The sequence below is a fragment of the Haliotis cracherodii genome, unplaced genomic scaffold, assembly GCF_022045235.1.
Source record: "Haliotis cracherodii isolate W230 unplaced genomic scaffold, xgHalCrac1.p SCAF_45, whole genome shotgun sequence".
NCBI lineage: Eukaryota > Metazoa > Mollusca > Gastropoda > Lepetellida > Haliotidae > Haliotis > Haliotis cracherodii.
Genome location: NW_027266303.1, coordinates 247,477 through 274,947, shown reverse-complemented (window position 1 = coordinate 274,947; position 27,471 = coordinate 247,477). Strand labels below are relative to the sequence as shown.

Here is a 27,471-nt window from a genome sequence, read left to right as displayed (position 1 = left end):
ATTTTCGTTGTGTGTCAGTTTCTATTTCATTTCAACAATCATGTACTTAATATAGTAAAATGTAACGGGGAAGTTGGGTGATATTCCTTTTGTCTGCAATCTCGAACCAATCTGATCAAACATGCGAAAAGGTAAATTTATCAAGGAAATCTGGTCAGTCGTTAACCTTTTCAAATTCACTATGATGGCATTCCAAAACACATAAACAAAAGTATAAACGTTACTACATTTAGGGTTAGTGGGCAAATTTCAAGATTCTTGCAATGGTTTTGTTTTGTTTTGTTTTGTTTGCTGTTTTACGCCGCACTCAGCAATATTCCATCTATATGACGGAGGTCTGTAAACAATCGAGTCTGGACCAGACAATCCAGTGATTTACATCATGAACGTCGATCCACGCAATTGGGATTGATGACATGCATCAACCAAGTCAGCGAGCTTGACCACCCGATCCCGTTAGTCGCCTTTTACGACAAGCATAGTCGCCTTTTACGGCCAGCATGGGTTGCTGAAGACCTCTTCTACCCCAGATCTTCACGGGTCTTCTTGTAATGGCCCCGCCCAAACGGATATCGGCGATGTTACCGGGAGTGAAATGAAGGTATCACACGCTGGGAAGGAGGTGGTACATACCACTTCGTTTGATGATAATAAAATCTCAAATGTTAGATATCATTTTAAAGCAAAACTCATGTACACCCCAAAATACAACATAATATATATGGAGGTCTATTTTGAAATCCTTTGAAACAATTTTATTATTTTTCCATATAAGCTATGAAGTGGAGAGACTCACCACAGAATGTTGAGTAGGCTGCAGGTTATGAGGCCCATCAACACGGACAGGCGGTACCTCTTGATCTGGACAACAGAGGGCATACATTAGGGCTGTGATGGGTACTCGGGTTTAGAAGGACTAGTCCTACCTAAGGACTTGAGTAGATGTGTTTGAAAGGTTTTAAGATAACGTTTCAACAGGTTTTAATTATAGTAATATACATTTAATTTATGTTGATAGCAACAGTAAATGAGTATTTTTTTTAACTTAAATCTGGTTGGCTGAATAAAAAACGACCCACATTTCTTTTTTTGCTGGCCTTAAACATGTGTCACTGACATGGAACAGGAACGGTAGAGTGTCTGGAGGCATTCAGATGATACGTAGGCAACCATCACACTACCACATTCAGATGATACGTAGGCAACCATCACACTACCACATTCAGATGATACGTAGACAACTGTCACACTACCACATTCAGAAGATACGTAGACAACCGTCACACTACCACATTCAGATGATACGTAGACAACCGTCACACTACCACATTCAGAAGATACGTAGACAACCGTCACACTACCACATTCAGAAGATACGTAGACAACCGTCACACTACCACATTCAGATGATACATAGATAACCATCACACTACCACATTCAGATGATACGTAGGCAACCATCACACTACCACATTCAGATGATACGTAGGCAACCATCACACTACCACATTCAGATGATACGTAGACAACTGTCACACTACCACATTCAGAAGATACGTAGACAACCGTCACACTACCACATTCAGATGATACGTAGACAACCGTCACACTACCACATTCAGAAGATACGTAGACAACCGTCACACTACCACATTCAGAAGATACGTAGACAACCGTCACACTACCACATTCAGATGATACATAGATAACCATCACACTACCACATTCAGATGATACGTAGACAACCATCACACAACCACATTCAGATGATACGTAGACAACCGTCACACTACCACATTCAGATGATACGTAGACAACCGTCACACTACCACATTCAGATGATACGTAGACAACCATCACACTACCACATTCAGATGATACGTAGACAACCGTCACACTACCACATTCAGATGATACGTAGACAACCATCACACTACCACATTCAAATGATACGTAGACAACCGTCACACTATCACATTCAGATGATACGTAGACAACCGTCACACTACCACATTCAGATGATTCGTAGACAACCGTCACACTACCACATTCAGATGATACGTAGACAACCGTCACACTATCACATTCAGATGATACCTAGACAACCGTCACACTACCACATTCAGATGATTCGTAGACAACCGTCACACTACCACATTCAGATGATACGTAGACAAAGTTTTATTCCAGTTCACAGGCCTCCACTTTCAAATCACAACATTTGTCGAAGTGCATCAGTTTGATGTGGGCCGTAATCACAAAGTGATCTCATTGTTTACATCTTTGGTGATTTTCAGACCAAAGATCAGGACAAAACTAGGATTCCAAGTTAAAGATCAGCAGATCCTGACACTATCAGGGGAAACAACTGTGCACAGCAAATTGTGTAGCTATAGCCTTGCTCTCGAAAATGTCACACTCAGAAGCCATGTTGTTAAACATCTTCATTCATCTATACACCTGCATTCAACAAGAGATCTTCATTCATCAAGAAATCTTCAAGAAAAAACAAACGTACCTGTTTGGGGTTGAATTCTATTTTTTCATAAATAAAGGGCATTGTGTTGATTATTCCACCTGAAACAAGATTTAGAAGTGTGAACTACGCTGCAATGACTGCCAGTGATGGGGAGTGTTTCAGTCCTATCACAGTGTGTCAGCCTCACATGGCAGGATGCTTACCACTGGGATAAAAAACACAAGGGATGCAGATGGGTGAACAAACCTGAAACCACAATCATAATATTGTGGTAGGGGGAAGGTGTTCACCAAGGCAGACAGGTACACTAATTACAGGTGTTCACCAAGGCAGACAGGTACACTAATTACAGGTGTTCACCAAGATAGACAGGTACACTAATTACAGGTGTTCACCAAGGCAGACAGGTACACTAATTACAGGTGTTCACCAAGATAAACAGGTACACTAATTACAGGTGTTGACTAAGATAGACAGGTACACTAATTACAGGTGTTCACCAAGACAGACAGGTACACTAATTACAGGTGTTCACCAAGATAGACAGGTACACTGATTACAGGTGTTCACCAAGACAGACAGGTAGCTAATTACAGGTGTTCACCAAGACAGACAGGTACACTAATTACAGGTTTTCACCAAGATAGACAGGTACACTAATTACAGGTGTTCACCAACAGGTACACTAATTACATGTGTTCACCAAGACAGGTACACTAATTACAGGTCTTCACCAAGACAGACACGTACACTAATTACAGGTGTTCACCAAGATAGACATGTACACTAATTACAGGTTTTCACCAAGACAGCCAGGTACACTAATTACAGGTGTTCACCAAGGCAGACACGTACACTAATTACAGGTGTTCAGCAAGATGGACAGGTACACTAATTACAGGTGTTCACCAAGATAGACAGGTACACTAATTACAGATGTTCAGCAAGACAGGTACACTAATTACATGTGTTCACCAAGATAGACAGGTACACTAATTACAGGTGTTCACCAAGACAGGTACACTAATGACAGGTGTTCACCAAGACAGGTACACTAATGACAGGTGTTCACCAAGACAGGTACACTAATTACAGGTGTTCACCAAGACAGGTACACTAATTACAGGTGTTCACCAAGACAGGTACACTAATTACAGGTGTTCACCAAGGCAGACAGGTACACTAATTACAGGTGTTCACCAAGATAGACAGGTACACTAATTACAGGTGTTCACCAAGACAGGTACACTAATTACAGGTGTTCACCAAGATAGACAGGTACACTAATTACAGGTTTTCACCAAGACAGACAGGTACACTAATTACAGGTGTTCTCCAACACTGACAGGTTCCTACAAACTGCGCTATGTCTACTCACCCAGAGCTACAGTTCCCATCAGAAAGGGTTCTCCCAAATACTTGAAGTCGTTGCTGATCTCCCGGCCGACCGACACTCCCACATAGAAGGTCACTATAGTCTGAAACACAAACCAGGGGAGACAACCCATCTGTAGTTTAATTCCAAATCAAATTTACCCATAAACTTCAATTGTCATAAAATCAACACTGTAAGTCATAATAATGTTTGAAGAAAATGAAACATTCAAATATAACATTGTAACTTCAAGCATATTATGTGTGTGTATTTATTCATTTTTTTACTAAATTAGGTAACCATGGAAACTATGCAGAAGTTTGCATTACATGCAAAAACAGCAACTGCCCCATCCCTAAATGTACTGAATGCCTCAAAACTTTCCAGCAGAAACATAGGGGACGGCTGAGCTCACCAATACCTATAATCTGTATTCCTCCTTGACCCCTAATACTGTGAAATGCAGTACAGCTTAGTCTCGTGACTCTAGCTACCCGAAAACAAACACTTCCAGTTTGATGACATCACTTCTGGTTTGAGGAGAAACATATGTTCAATACAAGACAATTGTAAAACAGAGAGTCCCAGGCCATAGGTCACTACAAAGACAGAGGCAGCTCCAGTTTAATGATATCACTTCTGGTTTGAGGAGAAACATATGTTCAATACAAGACAACTATAAAACAAACACTTCCAGTTTGATGACATCACTTCTGGTTTGAGGAGAAACATATGTTCAATACAAGACAACTGTAAAACAGAGAGTCCCAGACCATAGGTCACTACAAAGACAGAGGCAGCTCCAGTTTAATGATATCACTTCTGGTTTGAGGAGAAACATATGTTCAATACAAGACAACTATAAAACAGAGCGTCCCAGGCCATGGGTCACTACAAAGACAGAGGCAGCACTAGTTTAATGATATCACTTCAGATACAGGAAAACATATGTCTACAACTTAACCCTCCTCATCTACATGGGGCTGCTTTATAAAAACTTCAATCTGTTTTACAACAATTTGTACAAAGTCAATAGAGAAAGTCTACTAATTTGAGGCCCTGAAGGATATAGTAAATATATATTATTATCATCATCATCATCATCATCATCATCATCATCATCATCATCATTATTATCATAATAGCAGTAATCGAGAGAATCTCTTACAAATGAAAACATTATTCAAACTACTTGACTACTTGTGAAGTAATGGGTACTTCTCTACTTTTGTCACAGAGAGGACAGGATGCTTGTGGTACTCACTGTGCCAAGTAGCAGCGACCCCTTGAGGAATGTCAGAATGGAGACTACGGGCTGGATTAGTTTTAAAGCAAACACTACCGCTACCGTCAAGATCCACACAAACCCCGGGATGACGTACACATGGCTGAAATACAACGTGACAGTTAGTGCCCTGACAATGTCTGGTGTATATACCGTCTACAAACAAAATAGAGATCATGTTTAATGAGTTACCCCTTTTCGCTAGTGTTGTCCCAAACTTCTCCAACAATCCACCCTATGTTCATAATACAACAAGGGCAGATAACTCTAATTCTCTTACAAAACCGTTCTGGAATGGTCCACTCACTGATGTCGACTGCTGTTCAAATCAGTCCACAACAGCACTTGGTATTTTGTACCAGCCAATCATTTGCTGTCACTGGCAACTGCTACCAACGTATTTACAACAGTTCTACCACTACTAAAATTACAAATAACCAGGGATGTGAGGAAAAGAGGAAAACTCTAGGGGGGTCTGGGGGCATGCCCCCCCCCCCCCTAAATTTTTAAAAAATTTGATTGAATTTTAAGCAACTTTGTGCAGTTTGGACAACATTCACACCAAGAAATGTAATAAGTCAATGGCAAAAGTCAAGTCAAATAAACAAAGATGGCGGATGCAGTAAAATTTCAAAGTTAAATAAGTACTTTTAAAAAATGGGGCATAGCTTCTGTGCACCCGGCTATGCGCCGGGTCTGGGAGCAACACTGCCATAAACTTCACCCCCCATCCCCCAGACACTAATTTAAGGACAACTGTCAGAAGCCTGCAATGTCTGACCCTTTCCCCATGTTGAAAAAACCTTGTACTTACTTACCTTTTGTTGAAAACCCCCCCAAAAACATTGCAACCATAAGACATTATTACAACATATATACCCGTGTTATTGGTCTTCGGACGCTGAAGAAACATTCATAGTTTTCTCAATTATCACATGAACCATTGCAAAACATCTCATTCACTTATAGGCTAAAAGACAACTTTATCTTAAAAACAAGCCATCTTTTGAGTATTAACAATTTCTGTGTGACGCCGCTTTTAGCAATATTCTAGCAATATTCCAGCAATATCACGGCGTGGGACACCAGAAATGGGTTCACACATTGTACCCATGTCGGGAATCGAACCCGGGTCTTCGGCGTGACGAGCGAACGCTTTAACCACTAGGCTACCCGACCGCCCCACATTCTCATGAATAACAGTAAAAGGGTATATGATGCTGAAAGCTCTGTTCAAAAACAGGAAAATCCGCGACGGTTGTCCGGAAACACGATAATATTTTTCGCAATTTTCCGCGTTTCCGCAGAGATTTCACATCCCTGAACAACACAGTTCAAAGCGACAAAAAAAACGCTAACAGTACGAGATGGGACGTACCTGATTCCCACCAACTGGGCAAACGCCTCGCTCCCCGCCAGGGAGTAACAGATGAGTAGCGCGATACTGAAACCAGACAAGCCTTTGTTACACAGGTTACAGAGATACAGTCGTTTTTTTTGGTGTAAATGAGTGTGTCTATCGACAAAATGCAGCGTTAGAAATTGGCACTAGTCCTGTAGTCCTTACCAAACTGCCCAATAGTAAAGGTATCCTAAGGACTAGTAGCAATTGGCCCATTTTAAGGGTTTTGCTATACGTTATCATTATAAGGACTAGTGGACAAAAACTGTTAGTTTCTAACCCTGAAATGATGCTCAGTTATCTTCTACTAATATTATGTGTATAAATGTAAAGTTCTTGAAAAGATCTGCAAATTTAATAACTATGTAAAGGAGCTAGAGTTTCATGTACAAATTATTGACAAACATCAGACAATGGACCATGTAACGATAGGGCGAATATCAGAAGCTCTGGCCAAGTCATGTCCACTAAGCCTGCACATACGACCTGTTAGACCAGTCACGTGGTCCGGTAGGGTCTGGTGTCAAATTGGGGCACCTAATGTGAATTAAATTTTCTAAAAAAAATATAAAAAAAAAGAAGAAAAGGATAACATAGGCAGGGATTTATCGAGGATTGCAAACTAAGTGCCCTTGGCTCGCAATCTGGGATAATGTTTTTTGGTTCAAACTTGGGATTGTATTTAAAGTTCTTACTTTCCTAAATTCAGAGGTATTTCAACACTGCATTCAATGCAATAATGCAAAACAAAGCATTAATGTCTTTTTCCCTGTACTTGTGTGGATGACTTGGAAAAAGGTTTAACTTCAGTTTGGAAACTTCTGCTGATAAGTTGTAGACTTGGGGTTAAATATCTGCCTCTGTGCAGAATTGAGTTACTAAAAGTATTGAACATGAATCCCACGTTCTAATGCAGACATCGGTGTTGTGGTTTGTTCATTGTTGGTTTGGTAATGCCACTCAATATTCCAGTTATATGACAATGACTTGTAAATAATCAATGCTAAACCAGACAAATCATCGATTGATATCATCAATCTTGGAATCATTTGGAATACGATGCCATGCATCAAGTCAGCAAGCCTGATCCCATTAGTCGTCCTTTACGACAAGCATGGGTTGCTGAAGGCAAACTCTACCCTGGGTCTTTCCACTACATGGAGATACACAACGTGTACTTACAACTGGAGGATAACCATGACGTCGAACGCCTGTCTCACCCCGCAACACAGGAACAGCTCCCCCAGGAGATGAAGATTGGGAGGACGGACGGAGTTGTCTCCCCCTGATTCTCCAGCCACCACAGCACCTGCACACACTCATCACTTTCAGCTCGAAACAACATCATTTGATCAGGAAAATATACAAAACCAGCGAGGAAAGCAAACATAAATATTCGGGAAATATTCATAATATGAAAAACTTAAAGTTCAATAATAAAACCAAACATTGTAAGAGCAATATTACAATGAGGTTTGTCATTTAATTGAGATATGTAGTTCAATAATGTAAAAAGTTTGTCAATGCTGTTTATTTTGTTTGTAGTTTAACGCTGTACTAAGCATCATGAACACTTTGTAAATCAGGAACTAGAACTGTGCCAGGGTTTTACCTGGGTCTAGCTATACTCGAGTCCAAGTGACTTGTGTCAACTACTACTTGTTTTATATCAATGCTCAGAAGCCTTGAGCCTACTGTAGATGAGGATTTTAATGTTAGAGTAAATTTACACTTGTCAGGGGGGTACTCAAAGTACGTGATCTAGACTACCAGTTGTCGGACTTCCATTTTTGTGGAAGCCTCGGTGGCTGAGTGGGTTAGATCGCTGACTTCGTGTGCTGGCGATTAGGTGCCTCACCCTGGCAGGTGTGGGTTCGAATCCCGCACGGGACTCAACCCCCAAAAAGTACTAGAATCTGTACTTTACTAAGAAAGTGTTATCCCAAATATAACATTAGTTACATTTGAACACTTTCTAAATGGCATTGTGTATTCATAATTTACATACAATCTGCAAATTTGATAGATTTAAGGATTCAAAAAGCCATACTTTTAAAATTTTGATCGCAGACACAGAAGTTTTCAAGATGACCTATTGAATCAAGATTTTTATGTAAAATTATTACGTTAAACAATGACAGCACCATGCAGTGTGTTTAAACAATGTAGGCAAAAGATGCAAGAATTTATTTCATGTCTCAGTGGATTCATGGCAAAATACAAAAGCAAGCAAGGTAACCTACACATTTTCTTTTCCTAGTCCTTACAAAGATTTACTAGCCTGTGGCTATTGGGACAAAACTAGCATGTGTATCTCACCCCGAGTGACTCCACCCGACACGTCGCTCCCGCCTTTACTGAAGATCTCGTCATCGCTGTCCTCCTCCATGTCCTGCAGCGGGACAAGCTCATCCTGGGGAGGGAATCGGAGAAGGTCAGGGACCCATGCCGCCTGGACGGGGTTACAATCCTCTTAGTTCTACGACTGACTTGAATCAATGTTAGGTATGGGTGTATGATCCTCTTAGTTCTACGACTGACTTGAGTCAATGTTAAAGTATGGGTGTACGATGCTCTTAGTTCTATGACTGACTTGAGTCAATGTTAAAGTATGGGTGTACGATCCTCTTAGTTCTATGACTGACTTGAGTCAATGTTAAAGTATGGGTGTACGATCCTCTTAGTTCTACGACTGACTTGAGTCAATGTCAAAGTATGAGTGTATGATCCTCTTAGTTCTACGACTGACTTGAGTCAATGTTAAAGTATGGGTGTACGATCCTCTTAGTTCTGTGACTGACTTGAGTCAATGTTAAAGTATGGGTGTACGATCCTCTTAGTTCTGTGACTGACTTGAGTCAATGTTTAAGTATGGGTGTACGATCCTCTTAGTTCTGTGACTGACTTGAGTCAATGTTAAAGTACAGGTGTACGATCCTCTTAGTTCTACGACTGACTTGAGTCAATGTTAAAGTATGGGTGTACGATCCTCTTAGTTCTGTGACTGACTTGAGTCAATGTTAAAGTATGGGTGTACGATCTTCTTAGTTCTGTGACTGACTTGAGTCAATGTTAAAGTATGGGTGTATGATCCTCTTAGTTCTATGATTGTCGTAAGTCAATGTTAAAGTATGGGTGTATGATCCTCTTAGTTCTATGACTGACTTGAGTCAATGTTAAAGTATGGGTGTACGATCCTCTTAGTTCTGTGACTGACTTGAGTCAATGTTAAAGTATGGGTGTATGATCCTCTTAGTTCTATGACTGACTTGAGTCAATGTTAAAGTATGGGTGTATGATCCTCTTAGTTCTGTGACTGACTTGAGTCAATGTTAAAGTATGGGTGTATGATCCTCTTAGTTCTACGACTGACTTGAGTCAATGTTAAAGTATGGGTGTACGATCCTCTTAGTTCTACGACTGACTTGAGTCAATGTTAAAGTATGGGTGTATGATCCTCTTAGTTCTATGATTGTCGTAAGTCAATGTTAAAGTATGGGAGTTACGATCCTCTTAGTGCTAGGGCCAGTGTACAAAATAGCTGACTGCCCGCTAGCCCTTGGCTAACTGAATTTCGATCGGGCTAAAGGTTCTGACACGTCCCAGCTACTGACATTTTTACAGGAATTTTTTTCTGCACACCACTTAGTTCATGAAAATTATAACCTCTACTTCCACATCTATAGATCAAAACCACCACAAAAAATATTAACAATAAATATCCATACCAAATGGATGTTGCGAGATGAGAGGCATAAACTTGTTTGAGTGACTGTCATCACTGTAACACTGTAACATGTTCTGATTGTTCTAATTTGTAGTTTAACCAATCACAAGCTGTGTTACGTAACAAACTTGGACTACCCATATCAAACATTGTGGGGACAAAAAATAAACTGTCACATTTTGAAGCTAGTGCACTTTGAATCTGGTGAGTAACTTTAAAAGCAATCTAAACCACCTGGCCAGCAACATTTTGAGACTATTTCACACACTGGCAAAGACCGCTTTGTGGAAGGTGTGACACATTCAGTCAGTAAGATGAAGATGAGGTGAAGTGAAATCAGGCTAAACGTTGTGGCCAATTTTATTTATTTATATGTTTGTTGTTAAACGCCGCACTCAGCAATATTCCAGCCATATGACGACGGTCTGTAAATAATTGAGTCTGGACCAGACAATCCAGTGATTCACATCATGTGCATCGATTTACGTAATTGGGATACGATGACATGCATCAACCAAGTCAGCGAGCCTGACCACCCGATCCCGTTAGTTGCCTCTTACGACAAGCATAGTCGCCTTTTACAGAAAGTATGGGTTGCTGAAGACCTATTCTACCTCTGACCTTCACGAGTATGTTGTGTTAAAGGTTATTTTACTTATATATCATGATATATAGAGACGTGCACTCAGCAATATTACAGCTGTATCACTGGTTACACTTCACTCACCGATAGTACAGCGATGCCTGCAATCGATCAATAAATACAGATATGTACAGATATACATCACACAAGCTGAAGAGGAAAGGTAATTACGCAGAGGGTTTTTCAAAACTATTTTTGCATACTTGCCGACAAACAACTCATTATAGGGTAATTGTCATTTCTGGAGCGGTTGAGTTACCTGGTTAGGGTTGCGCTGCACTGCAATGGCTCGCTGCAGGAGGTCAGTGAAGTAGAATATGAGCAGCACCTGTAACAATCAACAGGTACACAGTGAAGTAGAGATGACACACCTGTAACAATCAACAGGTACACAGTGAAGTAGAGATGACACACCTGTAACAATCAACAGGTACACAGTGAAGTAGAGATGAGACACCTGTAACAATCAACAGGTACACAGTGAAGTAGAGATGACACACCTGTAACAATCAACAGGTACACAGTGAAGTAGAGATGACACACCTGTAACAATCAACAGGTACACAGTGAAGTAGAGATGAGACACCTGTGACAATCAACAGGTACACAGTGAAGTAGAGATGAGACACCTGTAACAATCAACAGGTACACAGTGAAGTAGAGATGAGACACCTGTAACAATCAACAGGTACACAGTGAAGTAGAGATGACACACCTGTAACAATCAACAGGTACACAGTGAAGTAGAGATGACACACCTGTGACAATCAACAGGTACACAGTGAAGTAGAGATGACACACCTGTAACAATCAACAGGTACACAGTGAAGTAGAGATGACACACCTGTGACAATCAACAGGTACACAGTGAAGTAGAGATGACACACCTGTGACAATCAACAGGTACACAGTGAAGTAGAAATGAGACACCTGTAACAATCAACAGGTACACAGTGAAGTAGAGATGACACACCTGTAACAATCAACAGGTACACAGTGAAGTAGAGATGACACACCTGTGACAATCAACAGGTACACAGTGAAGTAGAAATGAGACACCTGTAACAATCAACAGGTACACAGTGAAGTAGAGATGACACACCTGTGACAATCAACAGGTACACAGTGAAGTAGAAATGAGACACCTGTAACAATCAACAGGTACACAGTGAAGTAGAGATGACACACCTGTAACAATCAACAGGTACACAGTGAAGTAGAGATGACACACCTGTGACAATCAACAGGTACACAGTGAAGTAGAAATGAAACACCTGTAACAATCAACAGGTACACAGTGAAGTAGAGATGACACACCTGTAACAATCAACAGGTACACAGTGAAGTAGAGATGACACACCTGTGACAATCAACAGGTACACAGTGAAGTAGAAATGAGACACCTGTAACAATCAACAGGTACACAGTGAAGTAGAGATGAGACACCTGTAACAATCAACAGGTACACAATGAAGTAGAGATGGGACACCTGTAACAATCAACAGGTATACAATGAAGTTGAGATGGGACACCTGTAACAATCAACAGGTACACAGTAGAGATGAAACACCTGTAACAATCAACAGGTACACAGTGAAGTAGAGATGAGACACCTGTAACAATCAACAGGTATACAATGAAGTTGAGATGGGACACCTGTAACAATCAACAGGTACACAGCAGAGATGAAACACCTGTAACAATCAACAGGTATACAGTAGAGATGAAACACCTGTGACAATCAACAGGTACACAGTAGAGATGAAACACCTGTAACAATCAACAGGTACACAGTAGAGATGAAACACCTGTGACAATCAACAGGTACACAGTAGAGATGAAACACCTGTGACAATCAACAGGTACACAGTGAAGTAGAGATGAGACACCTGTAACAATCAACAGGTATACAATGAAGTTGAGATGGGACACCTGTAACAATCAACAGGTACACAGTAGAGATGAAACACCTGTGACAATCAACAGGTACACAGTAGAGATGAAACACCTGTGACAATCAACAGGTACATAGTGAAGTAGAGATGAGACACCTGTAACAATCAACAGGTACACAGTGAAGTAGAGATGACACACCTGTAACAAACAACAGGTACACAGTGAAGTAGAGATGAGAAACCTGTAACAATCAACAGGTACAGTGAAGTAGAGATGACACACCTGTAACAATCAACAGGTAAACAGTGAAGTAGAGATGACACACCTGTAACAATCAACAGGTACACAGTGAAGTAGAGATGAAACACCTGTAACAATCAACAGGTACACATTGAAGCAGAGATGACACACCTGTAACAATCAACAGGTACACAGTGAAGCAGAGATGAGACACCTGTAACAATCAACAGGTACACAATGAAGTAGAGATGACACACCTGTGACAATCAACAGGTACATAGTGAAGTAGAGATGACACACCTGTAACAATCAACAGGTACACAGTGAAGTAGAGATGAGACACCTGTAACAATCAACAGGTACACAGTGAAGTAGAGATGAGACACCTGTAACAATCAACAGGTACAGAGTGAAGTAAATGACGGTTACCATGGTTACTGACCTGCATGAGCGTGCTGGTGATGAAGGAGATGAGGAAGGGGTACATTCCTGCTTGTGTCAAGGTGACAGGTAATCCTGGAACAGACAGACAGACAGGTGAGTGTAGGTGTCACACAATGAATACAAGAGGCTAACATCCCTGATCCAATAGAGACTACCGGTAACGGCCCTGATCCAATAAAGGCTAACGGCTCTGATCCAATAAAGGCTAACAGCCCTGATCCAATAAAGGCTAACAGCTCTGATCCAATAAAGGCTAACAGCTCTGATCCAATAAAGGCTAACGGCCCCGATCCAATAAAGTCTAACGGCCCTGATCCAATAAAGGCTAACGGCTCTGATCCAATAAAGGCTAACAGCCCTGATCCAATAAAGGCTAACGGCCCCGATCCAATAAAGTCTAACGGCCCTGATCCAATAAAGTCTAACGGCTCTGATCCAATAAAGGCTAACAGCCCTGATCCAATAAAGGCTAACAGCTCTGATCCAATAAAGGCTAACGGCTCTGATCCAATAAAGGCTAGCAGCATTGATCCAATAAAGTCTAACAGGCCTGATCCAATAAAGGCTAACGGCCCTGATCCAGTAAAGGCTACCGGCCCTGATCCAATAAAGGCTAATGGCCCTGATCCAGTAAAGGCTAACGGCCCTGATCCAATAAAGGCTAACGTCTCTGATCCAATAAAGGCCAACGGCCCTGATCGAATAAAGGCCAACGGCCCTGATCCAATAAAGGATAACGGCCCTGATCCAGTAAAGGCTAACGGCCCTGATCCAGTAAAGGCCAACGGCCCTGATCCAATAAAGTCTAACAGGCCTGATCCAATAAAGGCTAATGGCACTGATCCAGTAAAGGCTAACGGCCCTGATCCAATAAAGGCTAACAGCTCTGATCCAATAAAGGCTAACGGCCCTGATCCAGTAAAGGCTAACGGCCCTGATCCAATAAAGGCTAACGGCTCTGATCCAATAAAGGCTAACGGCCCTGATCCAATAAAGTCTAACGGACCTGATCCAATAAAGTCTAACAGGCCTGACCCAATAAAGGCTAATGGCCCTGATCCAGTAAAGGCTAACGGCCCTGATCCAATAAAGGCTAACGTCTCTGATCCAATAAAGGCCAACGGCCCTGATCGAATAAAGGCCAACGGCCCTGATCCAATAAAGGATAACGGCCCTGATCCAGTAAAGGCTAACGGCCCTGATCCAGTAAAGGCCAACGGCCCTGATCCAATAAAGGATAACGGCCCTGATCCAGTAAAGGCTAACGGCCCTGATCCAATAAAGGATATCGGCCTTGATCCAATAAAGTCTAACAGGCCTGATCCAATAAAGGCTAACGGCACTGATCCAGTAAAGGCTAACGGCCCTGATCCAATAAAGGATAACAGCCCTGATCCAGTAAAGGCTAACGGCACTGATCCAGTAAAGGCTAACGGCCCTGATCCAATAAAGGATAATGGCCCTGATCCAATGAAGGCTAAAGGCCCTGATCCAATAAAGGCTAAAGGCCCTGATCCAATAAAGGATAACAGCCCTGATCCAATAAAGGCTAACGGCACTGATCCAGTAAAGGCTAACGGCCCTGATCCAATAAAGGATGACAGCCCTGATCCAGTAAAGGCTAACGGCACTGATCCAGTAAAGGCTAACGGCCCTGATCCAATAAAGGATAACGGCCCTGATCCAATAAAGGCTAACAGGCCTGATCCAATGTCTGTTTGTTCTTTAAAGCCAAATTCATTAATATTCCTATATCATGGTGGCTATATGTGTTTAGTTTTGGTCTTCATCAACCCATTGTCATAAGAGGCGACTATGCTTGTCTTAAGAGGTGACTGACGGGATCGGGTGGTCAGGCTCGCTGACTTGCTTGATGCATGTCATCGTATCCAAACTGCGTAGATTGATGCTCATCATGTCAGTCACTAGGTGGGTATACATACAACAATCCACACTAGGTGGGTATATATACAACAATCCGTCATGGGTCTTAAAATAAACAAAATTCAGATTTTGTTGGATACAGGGTATTCATGGTCAAGTACCGTATTGATGTTTCATACGCTTTTCTGGATTTCGAGTTATTTTGCAATTCCTCGTTCTCATTTGGAGTCAAACGGACTGTAGGTGGGTATATACACAATCCACACTAGCTGGGTATATATACAACAATCCACACTAGTTGGGTATATATACAACAATCCACACTAGTTGGGTATATATACAACAATCCACACTAGGTGGGTATATATACAACAATCCACACTAGGTGGGTATATATACAACAATCCACACTAGGTGGGTATATATACAACAATCCACACTAGTTGGGTATATATACAACAATCCACACTAGTTGGGTATATATACAACAATCCACACTAGGTGGGTATATATACAACAATCCACACTAGGTAGGTATATATACAACAATCCACACTAGGTGGATATATATACAACAATCCACACTAGGTGGGTATATATACAACAATCCACACTAGGTAGGTATATATAAACAACAACTGACTTGTCTCTTCTGGAGTAGGTTTCTGTCTTGCTCTGTATGTTCAGTGCTTAGAAATGGGTTTGACATTGACACAGTTCCTCTTAATCTCCTCCCCATGAATAACTGAGCTGGAGACTTTCCTATCCCATCGATAGGACTGTAAGGATGCTTTCTTCAGAACATTCTTTATTGATTGGACTGTTCTCTCTGCTTGTCCGTTAGACTGTGGATATCTGGGACTAGAAGTGATTTTTCGAAGTCATATTCTGCAGCGAATTTCTTGAACACTGAACTTGAAAAATGGGTCCATTAGCGATATCTGGAATGCCATATCTGACGAACTGGCTCTTCAGGTGAAGAATTATTCTTTGACTGGTTGTATCTTCTAGCCGAACCATTTCCGGCCACTTGGAGAACAATCTCATTAAAATCAGATCTGAGTTCTCGATGCCGCTAAACAAAGATCTGAGGACATCCCATTACGGGTCTGGTCAGAACGACCTTCTCGAACTTTGACCGACCACTGAAATGAGCAACAAGAAGTCGACATCCGCCAATTAGAAAGCAGCTTTCTCAAGCTTTACAGCACTCATTTCATCCTAGCGACTTCCATTTCAGACTACTCTTGAAAAATATGTTGACACAGTTCTTTCTTAAATTTGACTGATTGTCCATTTAAGAAGACCTGTTGCGTCCATCTTGTTTCATCATCTTCACCTCCAGTGACATTTATCATTCCCAGAAATAAGTTCTCCCTTTCAACTTCTTCTTCTAGATGAAATACTTCTCCCCTGTTTTCTGTGTTTCTTGTTCTCTGTGACCTTGTATTGTGTGTGTCTCTTGGTGTTTACTGTTAACTTGTTCTTGATTTGCATACAGCTGCATAATGTCCTATTTTACCACATTTCACACAAGTTTTACCATCTGCTCGGCATCTTGCTGATTCAAAGTGATTGTATCCACCCACATCTTGTACACTGTGTACTTGTATCTCTGTACTTGTACTTGTATCTCTGTACTTGTATCTCTGTACTTGTATCTCTGTACTTGTATCTCTGTACTTGTACTTGTATCTCTGTACTTGTATCTCTGTACTTGTACTTGTATCTCTGTACTTGTATCTCTGTACTTGTACTTGTATCTCTGTACTTGTATCTCTGTACTTGTACTTGTATCTCTGTACTTGTATCTCTGTACTTGTACTTGTATCTTTGTACTTGTATCTCTGTACTTGTACTTGTATCTCTGTACTTGTACTTGTATCTCTGTACTTGTATCTCTGTACTTGTACTTGTATCTCTGTACTTGTATCTCTGTACTTGTACTTGTATCTCTGTACTTGTACTTGTATCTCTGTACTTGTATCTCTGTACTTGTACCTCTGTACTTGTACTTGTATCTCTGTACTTGTATCTCTGTACTTGTACTTGTATCTCTGTACTTGTACTTGTATCTCTGTACTTGTATCTCTGTACTTGTATCTCTGTACTTGTACTTGTATCTCTGTACTTGTATCTCTGTACTTGTACTTGTATCTCTGTACTTGTATCTCTGTACTTGTATCTCTGTACTTGTACTTGTATCTCTGTACTTGTATCTCTGTACTTGTACTTGTATCTCTGTACTTGTATCTCTGTACTTGTACTTGTATCTTTGTACTTGTATCTCTGTACTTGTACTTGTATCTCTGTACTTGTACTTGTATCTCTGTACTTGTATCTCTGTACTTGTACTTGTATCTCTGTACTTGTATCTCTGTACTTGTATCTCTGTACTTGTACTTGTATCTCTGTACTTGTATCTCTGTACTTGTACTTGTATCTCTGTACTTGTATCTCTGTACTTGTACTTGTATCTCTGTACTTGTATCTCTGTACTTGTACTTGTATCTCTGTACTTGTATTTGTATCTCTGTACTTGTACTTGTATCTCTGTACTTGTACTTGTATCTCTGTACTTGTACTTGTATCTCTGTACTTGTATCTCTGTACTTGTATCTCTGTACTTGTACTTGTATCTCTGTACTTATATCTCTGTACTTGTATCTCTGTACTTGTATCTTTGTACTTGTATCTCTGTACTTGTACTTGTATCTCTGTACTTGTACTTGTATCTCTGTACTTGTACTTGTATCTCTGTACTTGTACTTGTATCTCTGTACTTGTATCTCTGTACTTGTACTTGTATCTCTGTACTTGTATCTCTGTACTTGTATCTCTGTACTTGTACTTGTATCTCTGTACTTGTATCTCTGTACTTGTATCTCTGTACTTGTACTTGTATCTCTGTACTTGTATCTCTGTACTTGTAGCCTTGTTCTCTGTAACTAGTCTCTCTCTTCTCTTGTTTATCATGTCTATTTACTTTCAATGCATTTACAGCGGTGTCCATACTCTGTAACTGTTTCTGTGAAACTTCATATGTCTGTGCAATTTCTGACACTCTAGCTAAAGTCAAATTTGAACCTTCTTCAATACATTTCTCCCTCACCCTTTCCTATCCTCTCTCCTACCCATATCAAGTAGTTGCATTTTTTAGCTTGTTTTCTTGTTCAACGGAACCCCGAACATGAATTTGAGTGATTTCTGAATGATTTCCATGCTTGCGGTAGGTCTCCACTTTCCCAGTTCATTCTAGGGTTAATTCCGCTTTGATGCTCCATGTTGATCTTATTTAGTTACTTCTTAGACTTCCCTTAACTTTCTTCCAGCTTTTTAAACTGATGATGTGTCATCATTTGTTGTGATTTTCCCGGCTTCTGACACCGTGTTGTGTACTTGACAACGATGACGAAGCATGGTGGAACAGGAAGTGTTTAATGCACATGTGCGACTGCTTACATCAATAACAATGCTTATGATATTAACAAACATAACACATATTATGTTTATGGTGTTTCAAACCAGGAGATAAATGTACTGTTTTGAACCTTGAGGTGGTCTTACTGCAGATTAGATACTTCTTATGAAAATCTGGAACTGAGCGCTTTAGATACTCAATTCTAATCTGATTTTGACCATTTAGAATCAAGCATTCTTCAGTGTCACAATTTAATCCTTCTTCCTCACTGTCGTCATGGAAACGTTACGTATCAGCATGTAGGAGTGAAACTGTCCGTGAATTGCAAATGTCTGCTCTACGATAGTACTATTTAATAGGAATTAGCAAATGCCAATAGTACTGTAGAAAATAATATGTACATGTGCGACAAAGCCATTCTTGTTTGTAACTTAAATAACATACAATTGTTTGTTTTGTACGTCTGTTGTTTAACGTTACACTCAGCAATATTCCAGCTATATGACGGCGGTCTGTAAATAATTGAGTCTGAAGAAGACAATCTAGTGATTGACATCATCGCATCACTGATTTTCACACAATTTTCACCACTATTTTGCCTTTTCATCCCGGTGGGACAGGTTTCGGTGGATATTTGAGACTGGTTATTTTCTGGTGTTGATGTTTCATATTATATATTTTATTAGTTATATAATGTATTATCATGATAATTAGTTATATCAAATATAGTATGAGTTATATTATGTATTATCATGATAATTAGTTATATTAAATATATTATGAGTTATATTATGTATTACCATGATAAATAGCTATATTAGATATATGATGAGTTATATTATGTATTATCATTATAATTAGTTATATTAAATATATCATGAGTTATATTATGTATTACCATGATAACTAGTTATATTAAATATATCATGAGTTATATTATGTATTACCATGATAACTAGTTATATTAAATATATGATGAGTTATATTATGAATTACCATGATAATTAGCTATATTAAATATATTATGAGTTATATGATGTATTATCATGATAATTAGTTATATTTAATATGTTATTAGTTATATTATGTATTACCATGATAATTAGCTATATTAAATATATTATGAGTTATATTATGTATTACCATGATAATTAGTTATATTAAATATATTATGAGTTATGTTATGTATTACCATGATAAATAGCTATATCAAATATATTATGAGTTATATTATGTATTACCATGATAATTAGCTATATTAAATATATTATGAGTTACCATATTCGACGTAATAAGCGCCCAAGGCGCTCTCAAAATTACAAGTATAGGGCTCTTAGAGAATATTATTTTGGTGAAAAAAACAGAATTGAAAGATAAATTTCATGGTTTATGCTGACAGCCTGAAATGTTTATATACGACAGATATATTCTTCTAGAATTTAATTGCCCATAATTGAGGGTGCATATTACACATGAGTGCGTATTATACACGAATAAATAGGTCTTGTGTACATTGATCAATCGGAAGTGGTGCTAATTGGGATAGTTCACTAGCCAATATATTAGCAAATATCGCCGTGGGCGCTTAGTACGTCAAATACGGTATATCATGTATTATCATGATTATTAGTTATATTATATATATTATTAGTTATATATATTATTAGTTGTATATATTTTTAGCTATATTATATATGTTATTAGGGCCTAGAGGTACTACTGCAACCTGTCCAACCAATTGTATTGCCCTTAATGATGCTAAACCTAAAACTATGTTTCAAAATAGTTGGTTTATTATTCATTGATCTGTTTGATTTCACAATGTATTTCTCCATGAACGATTTCTGGTTTAATGTTTCGTAGTTCCCACAGCTGGCTTCAGTTCTATGTGCAGGTAGTTATTGGAAAACAGTTTCCACTATGAGCTCAACGTGGCAGAACTAAACATCTGTACAATAATAACACTTTCATATCAAATTTCATTAATTGCATATTGCTAAATATATTAAAAGCCTGCTAATGTACATGATGCATAGACTTCCTCCTGGTGTGTTGTCAGATGGAGGTGTTAGGCTGGCTGTACCGGGAATGTGTCACTAGCAACAAATGATTCTTTGAAACATTTTATTGTTTTATCGTCATGGCCGTGGTTTGAATGTAGATGGGGTTGCTGTGAAGAATGTAGAGTTGTGTGGTCTCTAATGGTATGCATGAGTGAGTGAGTGAGTGGCTCCAGAAAATTGGGCATTTCATAGTTTTCTTTTGGTATTGAATATACTTTGGCGTTTTTTTAAAAAAGAGAGTAAACTTTTATTTAAATAATTCTGCTTAAAATGCTGATCCAGTTAACTTCTAATTTTCTGTGCTTCTCCAACTGTATCATAAGCTCACAACAACGGTACATATCTAAGTTCCATGAATCAAGACACTGCCCTTTTGTGATGGAGTTGATGCACATACAGGCCAGGCCTGCAGTAAACAAGGATGAGTTTAGATATTGGTTATTCAAGCTAAAAAAGCTACATTGGGAGATTACTATCAGGTTTCTAAAATTGTCCTGCATATTTGTACGCAAGTAACTCCAAATTGATTGAGTTCTGGTGATGTATTTTGTGTATTCTACTTAAATATGCAGCTTATCTGATCATTCTATCATTTGATCTGACATACAGTCAAGTCCCGTTAATCAGACATCGATGGTTGCATATGATTATGTCGGATTAACGAGTATGTCGGATAAACGAAATTTAGTAGTATCAACGTTTGTGATTGCGAATCAGACAACTACACGATAGATAAGGATTCAAACACGTAATAAAAAATATAAAATAGATATTCATATTGTTATGTTAAATTGTTTGCGGATTATGTTTTCTAATCATGCAACCTCTAAAGTTTAACACAAAACAACTGTTACGGACTGTATGACCGATTCAAAATACTTTAAAAAAGCATAGTCTGGAATGGAAGACGCAACTTTGAAACTGGTACCCAAAGCTTATGAAGGCTGCTTTCTAAGTGGCTAACGTCGACTTCCTGTTGGTCATTTCATTGGTAGGTCATAGTTTGCGAAAGGTTGTTCTCACGTGACCTGTAATGGGATGTCCTCGTCGATAGCGAGAACTTGTATCTGATTTTAATAAGACTGAGGTAATCTAAGCATGTGATAATCCTGTTTTCTTTATTTAAAGCATTAATTGTTTATTGTTAAGCAAGTTTATCTCTGCAGCCGTTGTAATATGCAGCTACCAGCCTACTCGTCTCGCATCAAAACACGGGCTGTGTACTCGCTGGCAGATAACCACGGATTAACGAGACTGATTAATGAGTGATTTCGGTAATTCGTTGCAAATTAGGTGTGTCGGAGTCGGAGTGCGAGACTGTCAGATTAACGGATCTAAATAGCACTGATTTAATCGGTTCCCATCATTAGTGTCGGATAAAGCCGATTGTTGGAGTAATGAGTGTCGGATTAACGAGATTTGACTGTATATGCGACATATGGTTCAGATTTGTTACCAGCTCTCCTTACAGTTTTATGTATGAACCCAGTGCTGTTCAATGTATAACACATGTTGAATGTGCCTATTACACCTGATTCTGTTAGATCCAATGAGATGCACCCAATTTGAATAACCCATTAACTGATTCAAAATAACTTGAATAAATGATCAATTTGCTGAAGTATCACGTATATATTTCTAATATTTAATGCTCCTCATCTTCCTGTAGTGCTGCTAACTCCATACCCTGTATGTGAGTGAGTAGGTTTGGTTTTCAGCCACTTTATCATGTTTATATTCCAACATCACATTGGAGGACACCAGAAATGGGCTTACTACATTGGAGGACACCAGAAATGGGCTTACAACGTTGGGAGACACCAGGAATGGGCTTACTACATTGGGAGGCACCAGAAATGGGCTTACAACTTTGGGAGACACCAGAAATGGGCTTACTACATTGGGAGATACCAGAAATGGGCTTACTACATTGGGAGACACCAGAAATGTGCTTACTACATTGGGAGACACCAGAAATGTGTTTACTACATTGGGAGACACCAGAAATGTGTTTACTACATTGGGAGACACCAGAAATGGGCTTACTACAATGGAAGACACCAGAAATGGGCTTACTACAATGGAAGACACCAGAAATGGGCTTACTACAATGGAAGACACCAGAAATGGGCTTACTACAATGGAAGACACCAGAAATGGGCTTACTACAATGGAAGACACCAGAAATGGGCTTACTACAATGGAAGACACCAGAAATGGGCTTACTACAATGGAAGACACCAGAAATGGGCTTACTACATTGGAAGACACCAGAAATGGGCTTACTACAATGGAAGACACCAGAAATGGGCTTACTACAATGGAAGACACCAGAAATGGGCTTACTACATTGGAAGACACCAGAAATGGGCTTACTACATTGGAAGACACCAGAAATGGGCTTACTACATTGGAAGACACCAGAAATGGGCTTACTACAATGGAAGACACCAGAAATGGGCTTACTACAATGGAAGACACCAGAAATGGGCTTACTACAATGGAAGACACCAGAAATGGGCTTACTACAATGGAAGACACCAGAAATGGGCTTACTACAATGGAAGACACCAGAAATGGGCTTACTTCAATGGAAGACACCAGAAATGGGCTTACTACAATGGAAGACACCAGAAATGGGCTTACTACATTGGGAGACACCAGAAATGGGCTTACTACATTGGGAGACACCAGAAATGGGCTTACTACATTGGGAGACACCAGAAATGGGCCTACTACATTGGAGGAAACCAGAAATGGGCTTACTACATTGGAAGACACCAGAAATGGGCTTACTACATTGGGAGACACCAGAAATGGGCTTACTACATTGGGAGACACCAGAAATGGGCTTACTACATTGGGAGACACCAGAAATGGGCTTACTACATTGGGAGACACCAGAAATGGCTTTACTACATTGGGGGACACCAGGCTTACATTTCGCAAATTCTTGTTTTATCGGGAATAATACATTCCAATATCGTGTTACTTTAGTTGCAGCTTTTACTATATATGATGATATATATTTAGAATTTCAGAACCATTAGCATGGCACTTTGGTACAGGTGGTGGGTTGAGCTGTATACTCCCCAGGGAGCTGAGAATGAAAAATCAGGGGCCCACTGAACATGCCTTTGTGTAGTGTGGAAATATAATGCAATATACCCTGGTATGGTAAATAGCCTTAATATAAGTATGGACAGTTGATACATACACCCCACACAGCCAAGTGCCTCTGATCATGACATTGTATAACTGTATTTATAAACCTGTTGCACTGAAACAGTTCATAGTGCATGGAGGCAGCAAACATGATAACCCGATAACCCGATAACCCACATTATGTGAAGTGGGCATGAAGGATTTGAAATTAACTACCGGGGTAGTCTGCTATTCAGAGTAATAAAATTCAGGAAGGACAACGACTTTTACATAGTATACTTGGCTCCCAAAGAAAGTTTGTATAAGTCTTATTAATAAATCATATGCACACTTTCTGTTTAGCCTTACATACATGAATAGATGGTAAGTCTGTAGTAGAGCACTTTTGTGGTAAAAACAGAAATTAACTTTTAACCCTGCTCAGTTGATCTGATTAATCTGCCATGTTTGACTTTGTCCTGCAGTAAAAGAGACAATCAGGGGAACACTGATAAAACCATCATCTCTCCTTCTTTCATGGTAAAACTAAAATGCATTTGATCAAGACAATTTTACATAATGAGTGAGTGAGTTGGGTTTAACACCGCTTTTAACAGTATTCCAGTTATATCACGGCGTGTCAGCTTAATGTGGGAGGAAAGCCCGAAGTGATGCAGGTCTAAGACGTTTACCACTTCGGTGAAACCCACTAGAACGGGTATGGTGCTGACAAACCCAGAAACATAATCAGGGCTAACCGGGATTCAAACTCATCATCCGTTTCTGGTGTGCCCAAGGGACGCAACTCTGCACAGCCTCAGACGACTGGGCCACCCGTGCCCCCTGATTCTCGTGAGAGAAATGAACCTATCCCTGATGTTGTCATGTCATGAAGGTACTCACTCACCTAGAATTCCTGTCCCCAGAATGGTGGCAATGGTCACAAAGTCTGCAAGTCAAGGAGCAGCCATTAATACACATTAGGAGAGCAGGTCAGGAATCTCAGCAGATTTCACTCATGTCAATGGGCTGTCATCGTGGACATAAGCCTCGTATCCTACAGTTAATCTAGCATGTTGAGATTCAAAGCAATTGTACTTGACCAGTTGACTGCGTCTTCAGACTTGTTTCTAAATTACTCTCTCTCAAGTTTGAGACCGAAATTCTACACTAAGAAGTACAGAAATGTTCAAACTGAAGTACATTTACACTCAGGGAATTGTAGCATGAATAAAACAGAACAATGGTTTATGACCATTTAAATATTAGGAAGGAGAATGCATGAATGTCAACTTATTTATTATGAGGAACACAACATTTCGGAGTACATGCTTACTCCTTCATCAGCCATGAACCAAGAACATATCTTTCTAGGGCCTGGGACTTATTGGTTTGATGAATCTGTGCCACCATCCGTCTGTTCCTCATAATAAAGAAGTTGACATCAATGAATCCTCTCTCTTTTGTATATAACTTCTAAATGTCATTCACTTTAAAATTGTATACATACAATGTAGAATACTAAATGAGCTCTTTATTAATTTTAATACCCACAGGACTACCCGGACCTGTGGTTAGTCACGTGATTATATTATTTAATTGCAAAAATTATCTAGAACTCTATGGTTACACTGTAAGTGATAAATGTTCTCATTTCTTTCTAACTTTGCACCGATCCTTCTGACTTTATATGTTTGCATATGATAAAACATCAGTCAACTTCAGTGTATGCATGACCAGATTGGATTATACGTGTATCCAAATTTATTTTGACAGGAGTACGGTCAAACTATTCCCAAGCGGACATACACATTCAACATCAACTGTTTAACATCTGCTGAGTAGCGCATCTTGTCATTGAATGAACACGGTCACTGTGTAGCACGTGCAGACCATGCTTGCGCTGTTCCTTCCACGGTTTGTCCCCCTACGTGTCATGTACACATTTCTATACAAAATTACACGATAGTTTCTTAAAGAACTTCATCCATCATGGGTCTTAAAATAAACATAATTCAGATTTTGTTGGGTACAGGGTATTCATGGTCAAGTACCGTATTGATGTTTCATACACTTTTCTGGATTTCGAGTTATTTTGCAATTCATCGTTCTCATTTGGTGTCAAACGGACTGTATCTATACTATATATTTCAAATACCTGCTTTAGATTTATTCAGTATTTTCTTGTTTCAGAAAAGTGGATCAAAGCAAAACCAAAGAAAGAAAATTCTGTCAATAATTTCGAAAGGTGTAAAAGTTTTCTAAAAATATTAGAACAGAGTCTTGAAGTTCTTAGTTGACTGAATGGTGAAGGAATGGCATGGATTACCATGTGGGTCATTGGTATTGTGTTTTCTGCAGTACATGCCTGTAGGGTGTACAGGCCCTGACTATTTGCCCTAATCATTTGTATCTTGTTAATTAATCAGCTAATTAATTGGTGTTGTACAATTTGAACATTGGCAGCAAAACACTTAGCTTTGCCTACACCCTGGATCATTTTCAAAATATTTTTGAAACGTTATAACCAAATGTTTCCGGAAAATGTTTCTGAAACGTTTATGGAACCATACAAAATCTTGTGAATAAAATATTTTTGAAAACACACTATTTTATTTTTACTTTTCATCACGACACAGGCACCAAACTTCAGAAAGACGACAGGCTGTTCCAATAGGTGTACATTAATTAACATGAAACCAATGCTGACAGGCTGAGTGGGTACACTGTCAAGTCGACAGCTGTGATGACATCACACCTCATTATACCGCAACAATTCACGATCAATATGGCCATGCTGGCTGTTCGAGTACATGGTAGCCTAATCAACAATATAGATCTATAGCCTACTTGTTCTTTAGAAAATATCAAATTGATGCAAAAGATTTCCTCGCAAAAATCCTGTATTTTCACAGAGAGTATTCAAAAATAAAGTTTGATTTTGGCTACAGAAATTGTTTTAAAAATTGTTTTAATTATTGACGAAATTTCTTTTCGTTTTAATTATGTTGTTGTTTTTCTAAACATTATGATCTACGTGTAACAAAAATCGTATGGAAAGAGAAAATAGATAACAATAATAAAAATTGATCGAAATAAAAACCATCATAAAAATATCTCTGATAATGCTGACTGACCCCGCGACAGCTGACAACATCAGCTTGACAAGGCGACACTTCAATTCACATGCTAAATAAGCTATCATAATTACTGACAACAAAACGTGCGCCTGGGTAAATCAACTTACAACATTGTAAATATACGAGTAGTTTCGAGCCTCCTGATGACCCCCTCGCATCCAATCTTCGCGGCATATCGTTTCAACTATCTTATCTCTATCCTTGACTTCGTGACACTGAGACCTGCCAAGTCAAACCATGGGCGCAGACATCTTGAAATTAGATCCGGTTGTTTTCATCCGCATATATTCATAAACACGAAAACGTGTTGTCATATCTTATCAGTTAT

The 27,471-nt window shown here is 39.4% G+C and overlaps 1 protein-coding gene across 4 annotated transcripts in view; it reads right to left on the bottom strand.

Moving 5' to 3' along the window:
• Nucleotides 1-27,380, bottom strand: part of LOC139441826 (uncharacterized) — a 42,362-nt gene extending 14,982 nt beyond the window's left edge. Inside the window, exons 1-11 of one of the 4 annotated variants that reach the window (XM_071222583.1) lie at nucleotides 27,251-27,380; nucleotides 24,911-24,952; nucleotides 13,490-13,563; nucleotides 11,171-11,239; nucleotides 8,861-8,954; nucleotides 7,724-7,850; nucleotides 6,518-6,583; nucleotides 5,119-5,242; nucleotides 3,858-3,957; nucleotides 2,519-2,577; nucleotides 797-861 (exon numbers count right to left, since the gene is read on the bottom strand). In XM_071222583.1, coding sequence (XP_071078684.1) covers nucleotides 797-861; nucleotides 2,519-2,577; nucleotides 3,858-3,957; nucleotides 5,119-5,242; nucleotides 6,518-6,583; nucleotides 7,724-7,850; nucleotides 8,861-8,954; nucleotides 11,171-11,239; nucleotides 13,490-13,563; nucleotides 24,911-24,952; nucleotides 27,251-27,317 — 887 coding nt within the window. In that variant the 5' untranslated portion in view covers nucleotides 27,318-27,380. Of the gene's footprint in view, nucleotides 1-796; nucleotides 862-2,518; nucleotides 2,578-3,857; nucleotides 3,958-5,118; nucleotides 5,243-6,517; nucleotides 6,584-7,723; nucleotides 7,851-8,860; nucleotides 8,955-11,170; nucleotides 11,240-13,489; nucleotides 13,564-24,906; nucleotides 24,953-27,250 lie in introns of all 4 variants that reach the window. The other 3 variants (XM_071222584.1, XM_071222585.1, XM_071222586.1) reach the window with 3 other exon arrangements.
• Nucleotides 27,381-27,471: the final 91 nt, after the last annotated feature.